Here is a 12,792-nt window from a genome sequence, read left to right on the forward strand (position 1 = left end):
TTGGAAAATGGGTCATCCCTGCATCTCACCCACTGCCCTGGGTCAGAAGCAGCATCACAAAGCACAGCACATTCACAGCAAGGCTGCTTCATTAAATTGGCGACCCCCCTCCCCTGTTTTCCAATCCCTCGTGCAGAAAAAGAGAAGGGGAGAAATCCCTTTGGGCTGAATCAAATATGATTTCATACAACACAATATCTCTTCTCTAAGTGATTTATGATCCTGACTAGAGAATGTTGCCAATTTCCTGGCGGCTGCAGGTCTTCTGCAAGAGAGACCACCAGGGGCAACGGACTGATTGATCTCCAGCTATCCATATGTGTCCCCAACATGTTTATAGATGTTTGTCTGGTGACAGATTGTCCTTTATCAACACTCCCAGATCTTTCTCCTCTTTTGTCTTTGTAATTGTGAAGGTGGGCGCACGTCTTCTCTGGATATCTACTTTGTAAGAGTGAAGAAGCCTTTTGGTATATCTATATACCAAGAGATTTTCCCCCTTATAAGGGAGGTAGCCAAATCAAAAGCACGTACCTACTCCCACCCATTCCCCTCCCCTCCACCACCCTTTCCTCCCCCTCATCTTAGCTTCTCATGGATGATGGGTCATTGCTGGGTGAGAAGCAATGTAGAAAGACACAGTACATCCACAGCAAGGCTGCTTCACTTAATTGGCGACCCCCATCTATGTCCCCTCACGTGGAAAAAAGAGAAGATGTGGAGAAATCTCTTCCAGCTGTGTCAAAATATCATTCAAACATAAGCACTCCCTATCCCCCCATCCCCTGTCCCTCTCTTCCTTGTGTAACGGTATCATCTATACACAGCCCTCCACTCATCCCTATCTCCTGCCTTCTCTTTTGGAATATAAATACATACATACATATACCAATGGCTTCTTTCCCTTTACTAGGGAGGTAGCCATAGTCAAAGGCATAAATCCACTACCACCCATTTCATTCCCACATACTCCACTCCTATTCACTACCCCTCCTTCCCTATTTTCTTGGGTCCTCCTGGATGACAGGTCATCCCTGCATCTCGCCCACTGCCCTAGGTCAGAAGAAATGCAGCAAGACATGATAGATATATATATATATATAAAAGCAGTACTGACATTTACCACTTCAATACATGTGCATATTAGCTGTCTGATGTACAATAATGCATGTACATTATAATTATATAAAAGTTACAGCTGTTATAGGCTACTCGTTCTCTCTCACCCAGAATGTTTGTATTCACTGAAAAAGTGATCAAGCCTGTTCATAGAATAAGAAGGTCACTTGGCTATGTAGGCATCATTGTATTCAAGGGGTTAACGACTGAAACTGCATGTAACATACCATGATTCATCCCCACCAGATCCAACACAACTAGTCAAAAGGTAAATAACTGAATGACACTTGAAGCTATCAAGTGTTGCTAGTATCACAACTATTTATTATTTTACAGCTATATCTTGTACATATATGGAAAGGAATTCTAGATATATTAGTGAAGTACATGTCAACTCAGAATGAAAAGATACAAATACCAGACTATAATACAGATGAGTCTAATAATAAAGTTAGCCAAATAATTCCTCAATAACATATGGCAAATTCTTACAAACAATGGGTACTAAAACACTACAAACACTTTCCTACTAGCATTGCATGTAATATTCCTATTTCTCTAGCTAACATGCTAAGATTTCCTTTGAGTGTGGTTTTGTAATTTATTTTGTGAATATTTATGGGCATTACTTCATTAGGAAGTGATTTAAGCATATGCACATTAATGTTGATTTTGAAGAATAGGTGAAAAGTGGGTCTGTTTTAACTGGCCACCCCTCTTATAAGGGGGAATGTGTATTTTGGCATATGTATGTATGATATATATGTGTATTCTTAGGCTGGATTTACATGAAGCAAGTCTTGGCTGATTCTCCTAAACCGTTGTGAGTTTGAGTAGAAATGACGTAGGTTACAGTCTTTCGTTTTTTCAATCTTCAGAAGTCAAATTACCTTTGCATCATATAATGAGACACTGAATGGCGAAATGAAAGGAGCTAAACCTTTACGAATGTTAGGCAGATTGTTGAAGTGTTCTTAGGGATGTCTAGAATGCTACAAAGTCTTCCCCTAGCTATTCAAATTCATAGCATTTGGTGAGAATTGGCCTGGACTCGCTTGGTGTAAATGCAGACTTAGTGTGTAATTCCTTCAACTTGTTAAAGAATATTTAATTCCTGTACTGAGTCTGTAACTGTCTCCTATGAGTAGAAGCCAGCCAATGGAAAGCTATTCTGAGATCAATATGTTAACACTGCTATGCTGCTTACCAAAGTTTCTAGTTTTTGGCCAGTCTGAATAACAGTTCAGAGACAATCACTATAGCAGACACAGCTAAACCCATTCCATAGATGAAGAAAGCACCCTGTAACAAAGAAATGCATTACACAATAATATGAGGCTAAGGATGGCATAGGAGCAATTTCTAATTTCTCTTTTCAATTTGCAAAGTCCAAGCAAGAGGGCATACTAGGTATGCATTCACTAATACATCCTAAATTTCAAATGCTACAGTGAACAAAAAAATGGCTGTGATTCTTAAACTATATTTGCAAATAAGTAAGCTATACATTAAATTCTAAATCAGTCTGAAACTTGTGACCCTGTAATCAAATGAGCTTGCCCCTGCCCTATCTTACAGTTAAATCAAGAACAGTAACTCAATGTACTAAAACAATGCCTGTTGCACATATACACTTAGATACCAAAATCTTCCACATAGAGCAGCACATGAGAATTATAGGTACTTAGTTCTATACAAGAATCCTCAAATCCACCCCTCACCTCAAAAATAGCCAATCATAAGCTACAAGAAACCCCAGTAGTATTATACTTGAATATCTACAACCCACATCCCCCCAGTGACGCAAAACACCCTCATACATAAGTACATAAACACACAGATCACAAAACAAACACTCCTTAATAGACTACCAAATTTCATACTTCATTGCTGGGTTGATTTTAGGTTGTGTTTTTGTGATGTGATGTGAGATCAATCAATCAATCTACTGGCCAAGGTCCCTCTTACAGAAGACCTGCAGCCTCCAAATGTGATGCGAGAGACCAGTGACAGTTCAATTTTTTAAATTTTGTTTGTATAAAATCTGTGCAAAATTATGTACTTTATATTAGGCCTCATTATGGACTGAAAGGTCTATTATTTGCATGATTCATCCTTGTAACTCACTGCCAAAGTGAACAATCATTTAGAGAAAACCTTACCTGCATGTCAATGAGACTCAGTGCTCGTGGAACTTGTTTCTTTTTAGCTTCGATCTTGACTCCATATTTCTTCCTTAACTCAGTCAAGAAAATCTGCAAGTGGTTCAAAAACTTGTTAACTTGAAAGCTTGTTTGGATCTTAATGCTAATGTTTTTTGGGTGAATAATAAGACATTGCACTCCATTAGATGTCTCCCCAATATGCAAAATCATACATACACAATCAAGAAACTCCAGTTGTATTCTACTCGAATATCTACAAGTCCCAATTCTTTGTATATAAATTTCACAGATGAATTGTTTTTACTAGAACATGCAGTATGGCACAGTTGTTTCATGCCAAACTCATTTGAGCCAGCTATTTAATGAACATTCTTCCTGCCACTTAGTACTGCCTGGACATAGTAAGTAATTGTACATCTCCACTCTTCTCTCATTGCTCCCGGTGTTTTTTTTCTTTTTTATCTTTATTATTTTTATTTATTTATCTATTTTTTTTTTACATTTTGTACTTACTTTTTTTTTTAACCATGCTAAATAAATGTCCTTGCTGTGGATGTACTATGTCTTACGACACTGCTTCTGACCCAGGGCAGTGGGTGAGATGCAGGAATGACCCATCATCCAGGAAGAGCCAAGAAAAGATGAAGGGTGGGGGTGGATGGGTTTGGAGTGTGTGGGGATGGAATGGGTGGGAGTGGATTTTATGCTTTTGTTTTTTGGCTATCTCCTTTGTAAGGGGGAAAAGCCTTTGGTATATGTACGTATCTAAATGTTATATGTCCCGTGCAGGTCTTCAGCCAAACTCCACAAAAACATAAGCTGAAATTTACTGAAAGGAGAGAGGCAGGTGACAATGTTATTCACAGGTGTTAGAGGAATAATATTGTTGTGAATAACAAATTTCTGTGGATGTCTGTCTGATCACCCAGAATAAAGGTGCAACAGTCTTTACCCATACTCCTATGAAAGAAAGGTTCTTATGGGAAAGTTAAAATAACATTACAAGAACATCACATTATGTGGTTTCTCGAGGACTGCATCTATTGCTTACATCGAAAACCACCTGCATAGAACTCTCTTACCAACACTCTTCTGCTGTATTATAATAAATACATACATATACCAACAGCTTTTTTCCCCTTACAAAGGAGATAGCCAAAAAACATACATACATATACCAAGGCTTTTTCCCCCTTACAAGGGAGGTAGCCAAAAAGGAAAAGGCATAAAATCATTCCCACCCATTCCATCCCTGAATACACTCCACACCCCTCCACCCTCCCTCTTATCTTAGCACCTCCTGGATGACGGGTCATCCCTGCACCTTGTCTACTGCCCTGGGTCAGAAGCAGTGTCGCAAGCCAAAAAACAAAGGCATAAAATCCACTCCCACCTATTCCATCCCCACATACTCCACTCCCATTCACCCCCCTCCCTCCTTCTTATCTTGGCTCCTCCTGGATGACAGGTCATCCCTGCATCTCACCCACAGCCCTGGGTCAGTAGCAATGTAGCAAGACACCGTACAGTACATAGATAAACAAATAAAAATAGATAAACTTGCTGTGCTCACCTGCTTCCAGTAACGGAACAGTCCCGACTCGACTAGGCTTTGCAGATAAGGATCAAACTTATGCTTCCATGGAGTCTTCTTTGGATAGATGAAGGCAATGTGGATGGGGTAAAGAACTTCGGGCAGGTAGTACGAGTTAGCCACACGATATTTGATGACCAAATACTGCAGGTATTCGTTGCCCTCGACAAAAGCTGTGATACTTGTGTTCACCTGTGCATTGAGGTAGGAATACTTAATACAGATATGGGGTGTGTGTGCTTTGACTTGGCTACCCCTTTTTATGGTGGAAAAGGCTCTTTGATGTGTTTGTTGATGGGAATACTAATCTTTCAGTGTTGTCAATTTTTTTTTCTCACTATTTTGGGTTTTTGTAGCTTAAGGAAGTAATATATCACAATTGTTTATTTATGTATTTATTTTGTTTTATTATTTAGCTATTTATATTGTTTTTGTTTTAGTTTGGTGGGGCGGGCACATATGTTTTGGGGAGATTTCTTGAAGATATGAACTGGGTTTGTAAAAGAGTAAGTGTCCCAGATGCAACAATCACACAGAAAACACACATTTTATACTAGACTACCCTACACTCACCCCATCCATAGAACAACATGAAATTTCTTCAATTAGTGACATATGGAGTGAACTAGTGTTTGTGGGCAGCTTCAGGGCAGCTGTGGATCTAAAAATCATGATATAAAGACTTTTGGGTCCTGTTCCAGTATCACACACCCACATTTTCTCTTCTTCCATTTTTAATTTGAAAGGTCTATTTTTTTCTATGGAATGGTTATGTTAGGTTACATTAGATTAGGTGAGGTTAGGAGCTATGGGATAACATAATTAGTTTCATGTAAAATATCCGTGCTTGCGTGATTCTGGAATTTTACCGACTTTTGAACTCCATGTATGTTATCGTGTTGTTCAAAAGAACTTGAACGTACCTCATGGAATGATTCCTCGTAAGTCTGCGTGAGGATCAGACGTTGTCCAATGGCCTGGTGGGTCTTGTCCTGGGATGTCTTGAGAGCCCCAGGGACGAAGTTCCCATAGTCCAGCATCTTGGGCCTGAAAGGTTTGCAGAATGCTCAGTGTGGCAGTCATAAGAATGGAGGGGACTGCAGTTTCATATCCCTTGTCATTCCTGTCCACAAATTTATCTCGTTTTCTATTAAACCAAACAATTGTTTCAACGCTCACCACATGGTTACTAAGTTTATTTCAGTCGTTAATTAACAGCTCTTGGTAATCCAATTCGGTCAAATTCTTGCCCATTTACTTCACCTAAATTTGTACTTTTTTTGTTTTGTTTTTTAAGTGTACTTGGTGTACTTAGCGTTATATTTGACAAATATTATAATTACGTTTTTTGAGTTCATCAGTAAATTGCTCATGGTCCATCCCGCCACGAGACTCACAGCTTCCGGGTAACCGATAATGTTTTTTGAGTACTTTGAAGTAATAAAACGTGTTAGAAATGTATGTCAAAGTTATGGAGATAGACAGCCGAGCGGGTGTATGGTGATGGTGACAAGAATATTTATTCTTTATTTATTTATTTATCTATTTATTTATATATTTATTTATTTATTTATTTATTTATTTATTTATTCATATATTTATTTATTTACTTATTTATTTATTTATTTGTTTTAAGATAACCAAATCACCCGAGGATGTTTTTACCTCAAAATAGTAAAATGATAAGTAAATAAATACATCAATTAAAATTATATTCAATTATCATATAGACTACTTGAGAAATGCATAAATAAATAAATAAATAGATAACAGTTAAATTGATAAATATATGAATAAGTAAACAAATTAAAGAAAACAATACCCCCAACGATCAGGATTGAAGGATATAATTGAAAAAATTAGAAACAGTGAAATTAAAACAACAAACAGATATCTAAACTAGGAATGGAGTATCCAAGTACATAGAAACAGCATGACTCCAGAGCCAATTAAATTTCATTTGATTTCACGACTGCGAATGAGAGTAAGACTTGGACTCACGTGAGAGAAGATTCGGCCAAGCCCAAGAGGGTGAAAATTCTCTCTGATTTCGCCGGGACGGTGATGAAGGCGATGAGGTTTCCCATGTACGAGATGGACACGATCATGGCCCCGAGCCACCACACCCCTATAAAGAGCCTGTTAAAAAAAAAAAAAAAAAAAAAAAAAAAAAAAAAAAATATATATATATATATATATACATATATATATATACATATATATAAATACACATATATATATATACATATATTGAAGTATGTAAGACAAATGAGTGGAAGGGTGGTGAGCTAAACACAGAGAACATGTACTTTGAGAATGTCCTGGTAAGGACGAAACGTCAGTGAATAAAACTCCAACTGTTCTTTGTGTTTAACTCACCACCCTTCCACTCATATATATATATATATATATATATATATATATATATATATATATATAGATATGTATATATATATATATATATATATATATATATAGATATGTATATATATATATATATATATTATATATATATATATATATATATATATATATATATATATATATATATATATATACCTAGCTGTATTTTACGGGAAGGGAAGCTACGCTCGTAATGTCCCGCCTTTGTATCTCGCAGTATAGTTTGTTCTTAAATTCATGAATGGCTTTTGCGCACACTATTTTTTCGTCCAGTTTGTGTGTGTGTGTGTGTATTTACCTAGTTGTATTTACCTAGTTGTATTTTACGGGAAGGGGAGCTATGCTCGTGGGGTCCCGTCTTCATATCTCATTTTATCTAAACTATTTTTAAATTCATGTATTGTTTTTGCACACACCACTTTCTCATCTAACTTGTTTCAACTGTCTATTGCTCTGTGAGGAAAGCTGTTCTTTTTCAAATCTCTTCTATAGTTGTCTTTTTTTATTTTCTTTCCGTGTCCTCTTGTATTTCTGTCATCCCATTTTATCAGATTCTCTCTATCAGTAATTTCTATGCCTTTCATGATTCTGTAAATAGCTATCAAATCTCCTCTCTCTCTTCTTTGCTCTAGTGTCTGTAGTTTAAGTTTTTCTAGTCTCTCTTCATATGATAGTTTTGAGAGTGTTGGTGCCAGTTTTGTAATTGCTCTTTGTATTCTTTCAAGTTTTTTTATACATTTTTTTGTACTTGGTGACCATATCGTTGCTGCATATTCCAATCTTGGTCTTATCAGGGTGATTAGGATTTTCCTCACCATTTCTTCATCCAGGTATGTAAATGCCACTTTGATTGTTCTTATTAAATTATAAGTTTCTCCAAAAATCTTATTTATATGTTTCTCAGGTGACATATTATTCATAACAATGACTCCCAGGTCCTTCTCATTTTCTACTCTTTTTATTCCTTCTTCTCCCAAATTATATGATCCTGTTATTCTGTTTTTGCTTTTTCCAAATTCCATTATACTACACTTTTTTGTATTGAACTCCATCTCCCACTTCCTACTCCATTCTTGTACTTTATTTAGATCTCTCTGTAGTGATTCACAATCTTCTTCAGTTTTCACTCTTTTCAGTAGTTTTGCATCATCTGCAAAGAAGCTCATATAGCTTTCAATTCCTTCATCCATATCATTAATATATATAGCAAACATTATTGGGGCCAGAACTGTTCCCTGCGGGACACCGCTTATTACTTCATTCCATTTTGAGTGCTGATCTCTTATCACTACTCTCATTTTTCTTTCTTGCAAAAAGTCTTCCATCCAATTTAGCAATTTACCTTGTATTCCTCCTTCATATTCTAATTTCTTAAGCAACTTCTTATGTGGTACTTTGTCAAAAGCTTTTTTTAGGTCTAGAAATGCACAATCAGCCCACCCATCTCTTTCTTGTATTATATCTATTAGCCTTGAATAGAAACATATTAAATTGGTGACGCATGATCGTCCTTGTCTGAATCCAAATTGCCTTGGATTTAGTACGTTGTTTTTTTTCCAAGTATTTTACCCATCTACTTTTGATAATTCTTTCACATATTTTTGCTATTGTACTTGTTAGAGAGACTGGTCTATAGTTGGTAGGTTCTTCTTTATTTCCTCCTTTATATATAGGTACTATATTTGCTTTTTTCCAATCTTCTGGAACTTTTCCTTCTTTTAAGGAACTGCTTATTATGCTATGTATTTTGTCTGCCAGTTCATTCCTGCATTCTTTCAGAATCCAGTTTGCTATTTCATCTGGCCCATGCGATTTTCTGACATCAAAATTACCCAAGTGTGTCAATATTTCATTCTTTGTTACTTCTATTTCTTCCATAGGGGGGACTTTTTCCTTCCACTCAATCTCTTCAGGTTGTATATTTTCCCTTGTAAACACTGATTTAAAATGTTTGTTCATAATTTCTGCCATTTCCATTTCCTCAGTGTATTCAACTCCTCCTTGTCTTAATTTCTCCAAGTCTTGTTTGTTTTTCAGTTTATTGTTTACAAATCTGTAGAATAGTTTTGGTTGATCTTTACACTTTTCTATAACATCTTTTTCATATTTTCTTTTTTCCTCTCTGCACTTTTGTACATATTCATTTCTATAACCAGTATATATTTTCCATTTTTCAGGTCTTCTGTCTTTTTTCCATCTGGTCCAGGCGTTGTCTCTTTTGTCTTTTAACTCCCTACAACTTTTGTTGTACCAGCATTTTACATATTCTTTTTCTTGTTTTTGTCTTGGGACATACTTTTCCACTCCTTTTTTGTAAATTTTTGTCAAAATATTCCATTTCTCTTCCACTGATGTTTCTTCTTTGTATATTTCTTCCCAGTTTTCTTGTTGGAAGAATTCTCTTATTTTATCAAAGTTTGTTTTTTCATACATCATTCTTCCTTTTCTATATTGTTCATTTCTTTTCATATATTTTTCTTCATTAAGTTCCAGTTCAATCAATATGTGGTCCCTTTTACCTATTGGTGTTTTATATTCAATCTTGTCCACTATTCTAGGTTCAGATGTAATTATTAAGTCTAGCCTCGATGGTTCTTCTTCATTTCTATACCTAGTGTTCTCTTGTATCCATTGTGTCATTGAATGGTCAGTAATCATCTCAAGTAGAGCATTTCCCCATGAGTCATCACCACTCTTTACTGTCATTTCTTCCCAGCAGATTTCTTTGCAATTAAAGTCGCCCATCATAACTATTCTTCCTCCGTCTTCCATTATTTTAGTTAATGCTCTCTTTGTGTCCTCTAACATACTTTTATGTTCACTCTCCTCCCATGAGGCTGTTTTCGGAGGCACATAATTGATCACAAATTTTCTGCTCTTCTTATCTCGGTCTTCCACTTCTATCATAATCATCTCTACTGTATTCCTTCCATATATGACACCTTTCACGTTTATATCCTTCTTAGTCAGGAACATAACTCCACCCCCTTGTTTTTTCTCTCTGTTTCTAATCCAATAATTGTATGTATCATGTCCTACACTGTTGGGTGGTAGTGGGCCTTTTAATTTTGTTTCTACAATTCCCATTATGTCCGGTTCTTTTTCTTTCAAATAATCATTCAGTTCATTCAATCCTGTTATCAATCCATCTATATTTGTGTAAGACACTCTTAGTTTTCTGCCACTTCCATTGTGTTCTCTGTTTCCCTTATGTTTTTCTTTAGTATGTCGAACTGCTTTATTTTCATGTTCACTACTCTCCAATAGAATCTCTCTTTCTCTGACTCCGTTCTTTCCTCGTTTTTTGCCTTAGCTTCAATTCTTTTCTGCTTTTCTGCCTCTCTTTCCTCCTTATTCATTTCTCTTTTTATCCATACCTTTTTATATTGATCATTTGTTGCTAGTTTCCCTGTCTTGGATAGAATTTTCTCTGCCGTTGTTTGTGACCTGAATTTAATCTTAATTGGTCTGGTCTTATCTGTACTATATTTTCCGAGTCTGAATTTTTCCTCAATTTCCTTTATAATTTCTGGTTCATCTTCCTGGACTAATTTTAATAAACTGCTTACTCTTTCATTTTCCTCCTTGATTCTTGCGGTTCTATCTGGGTTATGTTTCTCTTCCATTCCTAATATAATTATACATTTCTTTTTGTCAGCTAATTCTCTTACTATATTCTCCATCTGTCTCATCACTTTAATAACTGAGTCTTCATTATGTTCTTTCAATTGCTGTTTGACTATGTCAGTGAATGAAACCTTATTCCCTTCTTGAGTTATTCTCCAATTTTTAGCTTCTGTAGCTATTTTCTCACTGTTTTCATTACTATTCTTCTTCAATTTCTCATTCTCCTCCTTTACATTTCTTAACTGTCTTTTTAGGTCCTCTACTTCTTCAGTTAAGTTTCTGTTAGCCTTCTCTAGTTGTTCCAACCTTTCAATTCTCTGGAAAATGGAGTCTACATTACCTAACTTACGTTCCAAGTCCTCGATCACCTTATCAACTCTCTCCTCTAGTCTTATCAGTCGGGGGGGGGGGGTTGTGTCCCCCCACCCTCTTTAAATCCCTGGAACATATTCTCGTCACTTTCTACTGTATTGCTCCTCTCTATACTTCTAATCTTTACATTTTTATTTGCCATTTCGTCATCACTGAGCTGGTCCGGTGGTCGTTTCATGTTGACCTTACGCCCGTCTGCCTGGGCCAAGTCCTCCACATCCTCATTTCCTTCCATTTCCCCAGCAATCCCTCCCCTTCTCCTCTTTTCCTACTTACCTACTGCCCCACGAGCAATTTCCCCCCACCCTGCAAATACAAAAAGGTACTTCTCTTTGCGTTGGGATCCACAATCGGCACTTTTCTTCAGAACGTTCTTCAAGCCGTCCGTTCGTTGAAAGTGTGTGTGTGTGTGTGTGTGTGTGTGTGTGTGTGTGTGTGTGTGTGTGTGTGTGTGTGTGTGTGTGTGTGTTTCAAAATACTCGAAGATGAAGAAGACTGAAACTGACCTGATGGGGGAGGACGGGTCGCTCAGAGTGTCAGCTTGTCTGAGTAGCACTTGAACCAAGCGAAGGAAAGCTGTGCCAACGTCCCAATGATCACCTGAACCTTGAGCCTGCGAAGGACGAAGAGGAGTACAAGGAGGAAGAGGAGGAGGAAGAGGAGGAGGAGGAGGAACCTCAAGAGTCCTCCTTCGGCTAAGTGGTCAGCATTTTTATTTTATCTTATTTTATTTTTTATTTTATTTCATTTTACTTTGTTTGATTTAATTTTGTTTGATTTTATTTTATTCTTATTTTATTTTGTTTTATTTTATTTTATTTTATTTCATTTGTTCTTTTTAATATTTTTTTGTTTATTAATTTTTTCAATATATCCATTAATTTATTTTGATTGATTGATTGATCGATGTGCCTATTCATTAATGTATTTATCAATTTATTTATTCATTTATTTATTCATTTACTTATCTATTTATCTATTTATTTGTTAAAAATTTGTTTATTTATTTTGTATCAATTAATCAATTAATAAATTATTTGATTTAATCTGTTATTAATTTATCTATTTATTAATTGTTTTTCATTAATTTATTCATCTATTCATTTCTTCATTTGTCGAGTGGATAATAGAAGATAGTCTCCAGTTGTAAAAATAAATGCTACGTAATTCTGGTCCATAGGGGTGTCACCAATTCTTTAAAGTACCGAATGCATATACCGAAGGAGTCGATACACAGATACTGGATATAAAGTTTGACTCCATTTTAAATTAAGAATTAACAAATAGAAACAATTCAACAAAGAAACGAGTGTGTGTGTGTGCGCCTGTGTGCGTGCGTGTGTATATACTGTACAGTACATATATACATGTGTACATACATACGTACATACATACATATATACATGCGTACATACATACGTACACACATACATACATGCACGCATGCATACATGCATGTATACATGTATGTACACACAGACACACACACGCACGCATACATACACACACATA

General features: G+C 36.1%; 1 protein-coding gene across 1 annotated transcript; it reads right to left on the bottom strand.

Annotated features, from left to right (window-relative positions):
• Positions 1-42: 42 nt before the first annotated feature.
• Positions 43-11,887, bottom strand: LOC143032995 (uncharacterized). Its single transcript, XM_076198190.1, has 6 exons — positions 11,787-11,887; positions 6,880-7,017; positions 5,802-5,925; positions 4,858-5,070; positions 3,282-3,374; positions 43-2,421 (listed from the first exon to the last, which is right to left on the bottom strand). Exons 2-6 carry the CDS (start codon positions 6,984-6,986, stop codon positions 2,335-2,337), a joined length of 624 nt encoding a protein of 207 aa, XP_076054305.1. The 5' UTR covers positions 6,987-7,017; positions 11,787-11,887; the 3' UTR covers positions 43-2,334.
• Positions 11,888-12,792: the final 905 nt, after the last annotated feature.

Source organism: Oratosquilla oratoria, chromosome 15 (assembly GCF_046742065.1).
Source record: "Oratosquilla oratoria isolate Oo_2021 chromosome 15, ASM4674206v1, whole genome shotgun sequence".
Lineage (NCBI taxonomy): Eukaryota > Metazoa > Arthropoda > Malacostraca > Stomatopoda > Squillidae > Oratosquilla > Oratosquilla oratoria.

Coding starts and splice junctions, on each gene's coding strand:
- LOC143032995 (XM_076198190.1), bottom strand. CDS start 6,986: ATGATCGTGTCCATCTCGTACATGGGAAACCTCATCGCCTTCATCACC. Junction 5,071..5,801: donor ACGAGGAATCATTCCATGAG/GTACGTTCAAGT, acceptor CTCAATGCACAG/GTGAACACAAGTATCACAGC. Junction 2,422..3,281: donor TGAGTCTCATTGACATGCAG/GTAAGGTTTTCT, acceptor TCTTTGTTACAG/GGTGCTTTCTTCATCTATGG.